The sequence below is a fragment of the Astyanax mexicanus genome, chromosome 20, assembly GCF_023375975.1.
Source record: "Astyanax mexicanus isolate ESR-SI-001 chromosome 20, AstMex3_surface, whole genome shotgun sequence".
Lineage (NCBI taxonomy): Eukaryota > Metazoa > Chordata > Actinopteri > Characiformes > Acestrorhamphidae > Astyanax > Astyanax mexicanus.
In genome coordinates, this window is record NC_064427.1 from 22,363,907 (window position 1) to 22,370,557 (window position 6,651).

Genomic DNA, 6,651 nt, shown 5'->3' on the forward strand with positions numbered 1-6,651 from the left:
GGATTAGTGAAGTAGCATTGAAGAAGGTGTGAGGCAGGAGAAAAGAAAGAATGAAAAAATTGCAGTAGAAGTGAATGAGGATTGAAGAAGGAGTGAGGCAGAGAAAAAAGAAGGAGGGCAGCAGATGCAGTAGGATTAAAGGATAAGTGAAGGAGGATTGAAGAAGGTGTGAGGCAGGAGTGAAGAAGGAGTAAACGAGGAGTGGAGAAAATTTAAAGAAGGATTTAAAGAGGACTAAATGAGGAGTGAGACAGGAGTGAATGAATAGTGACGGATGGGGGAGGGGTCAGAGAGTCTTTGGAAGGAGTGAATGACAAGAGGAGGAGTGAAAAAACAGGGTAGGGAGTGAGGGACAGGGGGAGGAGCTAGGGGATGGACTTGTCCCCCGGTGTGTGTGTGTGTGAGGCTGATGGTGTGCAGTGTGTGTGAGAGTGTGCAGTGTGTGTGAGATGGGGAAGGAGAGGCGCAGGCTGGTGTGTGTGTGCGGTGGGGTGTGTGTGGTGGTGCTGGTGTGTGTGTGTGTGGTGCTGCTGACCTGCTGGAAATGTTCCGACCGGTTTACCCACGCCGCCGTCTCCGCCGACTCAGACAGGTGCTCCAACATTGGCAGGTAAATGCACACACACACACACACACACACACACACACTATATACACACACTCAACATACACTTTATACACAAACACTCTATATACACACACTATTGTCTGCTGTATCCTCAGGGCTATATTATTCAACCAGTTCTGTAATTACGTACTGTTTAATTAATTGTAGATACTGAATAATTCACACTCAGTACTAAATAGTTTCTGGTTTCTATTGAATAACTAATAGTGGTGATACTGATTAGTTTATAGTGATAATGAATATGTTACAACTACTTAATAATTCATAGTGGGTACTAAATATTTTATAACGACACTAAATAATTAATAAGAGATACTGAATAATTCCTAACAGATACTGAATAATGCATAAGAGATATTAAATCATTTATAATAGATACTGAATCATTTATAACAGATACTGAAAAATTCATAAAAGATACTGAATAATTTATAACATACTGAATAATTTAAAAAAGATACTGATTAATTCATGAGAGATAATGAATAAGTCATAACAGATACTGAATAATTTATAACAGATACTGAATAATTAATAAAATATACTGAATATTTTATAAGAGATACTGAATAATTCATAAGAGATACTGAATAATTTATAACAGATACTGAATAATTAATAAAATATACTGAATATTTTATAAGAGATACTGAATAATTCATAAGAGATACTGAATAATTTATAACAGATACTGAATAATTCATAACAGATACTGAATAATTTATGACAGATACTGAATAATTTATAACAGATACTGAATAATTTATAACAGATACTGAATAATTAAAAAAATATACTGAAAATTGAATAAGATATACTGAATAATTCATAAGAGATACTGAATAATTTATAACATATGCTGATTAATTTATAAGAGATACTGATTAATTTATAACAGATACTGAATAATTCATAACAGATACTGAATAATTCATAACTGATACTGAATAATTTATAACATATGCTGATTAATTTATAAGCGATACTAATTAATTTATAAGAGATACTGATCAATTTATAACAGATACTGAATAATTCATAACAGATTCTGAATAATTTAAAACAGATACTAAATAATTTATTAAAGATACTGAATAATACATAATGGGCATAATTCATTCAGATGTGAAAAAAATATACTTACATATGGGAGAGTGTGTGTGTGTGTGATGAAACAGACTGGTTTAATCTGCTGTATAATCTGTGGGGATTATGGGAGGTGTTTAAGCAGTGAGCATACAGACTCTAAACACATAAAGACTCTATACTCGCTGACTCTAAACACAACTCACACACTGCCTCGACTCAGCACTGCTGACTCCAAACACATCTCACACACTGCCTCACTGCCTCGACTCAGCACTGCTGACTCTATACACACCTCACACACTGCCTCGACTCTGCACTGCTGACTCTATACACACCTCACACACTGCCTCGACTGTGCACCGCTGACTCTATACACACCTCACACACTGCCTCGACTTCTGAATGAAGTAGTGAATGAAGTTCTGAGTGAAGTTCTAAATGAAGTAGTGAGTTAAATCCTGAGTGAAGTTCTGAGTTAAGTAGTGAGTGAAGTTCTGAATTAAGTAATGAGTGAAATTCTGAATTAAGTAGTGAGTGAAGTTCTGAATTAAGTAGTGAGTGAAGTTCTGAGTGAAGTAGTAAGTGAAGTTCTAAGTGAAGTAGTGAGTGAAGTTCTGAATTAAGTAGTGAGTGAAGTTCTGAATTAAGTAGTGAGTGAAGTTCTGAATTAAGTAGTGAGTGAAGTTCTGAATTAAGTAGTGAGTGAAGTTCTGAGTGAAGTAGTAAGTGAAGTTCTAAGTGAAGTAGTGAGTGAAGTTCTGAATTAAGTAGTGAGTGAAGTTCTGAGTGAAGTAGTAAGTGAAGTTCTAAGCGAAGTAGTGAGTGAAGTTCTGAATTAAGTAGCGAGTGAAGTTCTGAATAAAGTAGTGAATGAAGTTCTGATTGAAGTTCTGAGGAAAGTGCTGAGTCAAGTGGTGCTCACTATAGGAGTGCAGTCATGTGTCTGGAGTAATATGCTGAGCTGTGCTGACGGGTGCAAGAGCGTGAATGTACTGCAGCTCCAGAGTCCGGGTCAGAACTGAGCCCACGGGTCAGTTGGAACAAAGACCCGACCTGAGATCAGAGACAGACAGGAAACCCCTGCGCCCACCTGCCGTCTCACCTCCCGGTGTGGCCATTGTTCTGCTCTCGCACCAGCGGTTTCCTGGACATGGTTCTGAAGGTTTGAAGCAGTGTTTCCTGGTTCTGACGGGTCTCTGTCTCTTGCCCCTGGTCCGGTCCGGTCCCTTCAGAACTTTGCTGAATAACAGGAGGAGAACGGGAGGACGCTGAGCTCTGACCCACCTGGACCCCCCCATCCTCCTCTCAGAGACTCAGCGGCCCACAAGACCTGATAAATTAGAACCGCAAACACAGCTGCACACAGCTGGACCTCCTGATCTACAGTGTTTTCAAGACTGAGATTCATCTGTGTGTTAAATTTTATTCTGTTCTGTATTTAATCAGGTTTCTTTGGGTTTCACGCTGCAGTTTAGTGACTGAGCAACAAATAAACATCTTTTCTACATCCTGTCATCATCACCTATGTGGGCAGGGTCTCCCTATACTTTACACTGATTGGTTTGCAGAATGTTGTCAGGAGTTGTGCTGAATTTTGCCTCCCTGCTAGAATGCATCGAGTACAAATCTATACTTCGAATGCAGGTTTGTTCTGCAGCAGAATGAGTGCAACAGATTTCCCTCAGATTCCTTTTATTAGTGTTTATAAATAAGGGTTAATCTACAGTTACAGTAGATACAGAATCACTAGCACTGTAATCTGTTGTACCCATACTGCTCTGTAATTAATCTACAGTTACAGTAGATACAGAATCACCAGCACTGTAATCTGTTGTACCCATACTGCTCTGTAATTAATCTACAGTTACAGTAGATACAGAATCACCAGCACTGTAATCTGTTGTACCCATACTGCTCTGTAATTAATCTACAGTTAGATAGATAGAAGATAGAATTGCCTTTATTGTCACATGGTCAACCAGCGAAATTAGCCGTCAACCCATCCATACAATAACATACAAGGGGGAAACAGGACAGGATAGGAAGACAGGGTAAGCTGCAGCGTGTGCACGCGCCGCCAATTATTTCTTCAGTTAGAGGGATACAAGGGGGAAGAAGAGGGTAAAAAAAACATACCCCTAGACTGTGCCCTGAAGAGCACAGTTTAGGAACATCAAAAAAACCTCAGCACATAGGCACATACAATATACACAAGAGACCAAGCAATGAAGGCGTGGGAAAGGGTACGGGAGGTGGGGGGGTCGTTAGGTAAACAGGGAGAGATTCAAAGTCACAGTGTTCTTTGGAGGAATGCTCCCTATCATCCACAAGGCCGAGTGCTGATAGGGCGGGAGCCGAAAGCAGATTAGACTTCAGTTGTTTAGGCGAGTGACCGCTCTCCAGTTTAGCATGGTCACTCTCTATTGTCCATCATGGTCTCAATTTTCTCCACCTTCCTTTGCAAAGCCGTTTGCTTCTCCGAGATGTTTTCCATGTTGCGGTTAAAAGTCACAGTCTGAGTGCCGACAGCTCTGCCCACCGCATCAATCAGGTCGGGCAGCTTTTGGGGGCCCTTGACAGCTGTCCCCACACTTTTAATTTCACGATACACCAGGGCAATGCCTAATCCAATCAGCAAGAACCCTGTGATCATTGTGCCGAAAAGGTAGACGTCTTCGATGTCCTCCACAGAAAGAGTCGCCAGGCACACGGTCCGCCACGTCTCCCACGCGTCCCTCGTGTAGCCAGCTGCAAACGTTCCATCAGGACAAGCAGGTTCCCCCGAACCCAGGCTTCTCGTCGAGAAGATGGTGTCAATTGCATTGAGAGACCATTTGATCAAATCCATTTCTTTTAGTTTGAAGAGCAGTGTGAAGAGAGTCTCTTAAGGAATAGCAGTGCCAGACGAGACAGGAGAAGCCAAGCAGGAGAGATAAGGGGAGGAGAGGGAGAGAAAGAAAATGCGACCGCCTTCAACGAGAGCAGAAAGAGAAAGTTACAGTAGTTACAGTTACAGTAGATACAGAATCACCAGCACTGTAATCTGTTGTACCCATACTGCTCTGTAATTAATCTACAGTTACAGTAGATACAGAATCACCAGCACTGTAATCTGTTGTACCCATACTGCTGAGCAAGATTTTAGCACAACACTCCTTTTTCTTCTTCTATTGTTTAATGGGTGACAATAGTCTGATTCAACGTCTTGTAATTGGTCTGAATAAAGTCAGAACCATCCAGTAAAGTGTTTCACACTGCAAACCAACCGGCTCATGAATCAGCTGACCTGTGGTTTGTGGCACCTTTCACCTGCTATTGCTAAATACGTCGGACAAACTGAAAAAAGTTCTAGACTAAACCAGGCAGGAGTGAAAGCAGCCCTAATCTAGAAACCTAGTTCACACATAAAAGAGCCTGTAGATGTAAAGTAGAGGTGTTCTAATACTTTTATTCATAATTTAAATATTCAGACTAGATTTAATATGACTTCACTAACAGATAAATTCCAGCATGTGTGAATATTAATAAGGGGTTCTGTAGTTGGTACTGCTCTAGTAACAAAGAACCAATTCTACACGAGTCAGTGGAAGTACTGGTTTCACTCTGAGTAAAGTCTGGAGTCTAAAACCTCAAAGACAGACAGTCTACAGTGGACGTGCCAATAGGCAGCAGTGTGACACAGTGAGCTGGCATATTTACCCACCAACACTGTGATCACCCACATCACCATGATTACACTCTGAAGTTCTATAATTCCAGACTGTAGTGCTGTATCTGCTTCTCTACGTTCCTCCATTCACCCTGTTCTTTAATACTCAGGACCTCACAGGATAGAACCACCACTGAGCAGCTATTATTTTTATTATTAATATTATTATTATTTAGTCGGTGGGTCATTATTCTCAGCACTGCAGTGATTAGCAATGATTAGCATGGGGGTGACGTATGAGGTGTAGTTATTATTATACAACTACAAACTGAAAATAATAATGGAATAATGGAAAGAGAAGAACAGAAATAGAAAGAAGGCAGTAGTCATAATGTTATGTTTAATTGGTGTATTTGTATAGTGTATTATTTAAAAAAAAAGTTCTGTTTTGGGTTCAATAGATGGAGTTATGTAATGGTGTATGGGGGTGTTGAGTACGGGCATGTCTGGGTCTGCAGTTTCACGCTGTTCCTCTTTCTTTAATAAAGTAAAAAATCCTGAATCTGTCAGAGATCTGTGATCAGGCTCTTCCTCCTGAAACTGGCAGACGTTTTAGGCTGAGATACGGAGGATGTGTTCCTGCATGCGCTCTCTCGTTTCTTTGGAGCTGACGGTCTCCGTGTTCTTCAGCTCTGCAGCTGTGGGTGAGGAGTTCGGATGAAGGCCATGCCTTCATCGGAAACAAACTCACTAACTAAAAAAAAATAAGCCATCGGGTCACTGCAGAACCTCAGGTACAGTATTGTGCAAATGTTTTAGGCACCCATGGGAAATGCCCCGTGCAATGCTCACGAAATTGTTTCGCTGGAAGTATGCCGAGGCCTTAACACTAACAGCTCAGTGATATGTGCAGAACATCCTGCAGACACATGTGTTGCTGCCTCTGATGGCAGAACTTACAACTGATAGCTTTTTTAGCAAGATAATGCAAGGGTTTCCCAGGAACGTCTCCACCAGATTGCAGCACTTCCTTGTCCTTACCAGTCTCCAAATTTTTCACGAATCCACCATTTATGGAGCAACTGGTTCACAGTTTCAGCTTCAACCTTCCAGTGTATAGCAGGATCTGCAGGTCCAGGAGCATTACAGTCGGTCAGTGTCTAACCTTAAACAAGTACGATAGTCATTACTGCTGGTCAGACTGCATGGAGTAAGAGCAGATGGTTGAGTTGGTGAAGCTCCAGCGATGTTTTCCTGTGTCTGTAGGTCAGGGTGAGGGAGGCAG

The 6,651-nt window shown here is 41.1% G+C and overlaps 1 protein-coding gene across 1 annotated transcript in view; it reads left to right on the forward strand.

Moving 5' to 3' along the window:
* Window positions 1-409: 409 nt before the first annotated feature.
* ggt5b (gamma-glutamyltransferase 5b) overlaps window positions 410-6,651 on the forward strand; it is a 33,787-nt gene continuing 27,545 nt past the window's right edge. The window contains exon 1 of the mRNA XM_049468383.1: window positions 410-610. Within this exon, the coding sequence (XP_049324340.1) occupies window positions 450-610 (161 nt within the window). The 5' untranslated portion in view covers window positions 410-449. The remainder of the gene's footprint in view (window positions 611-6,651) is intronic.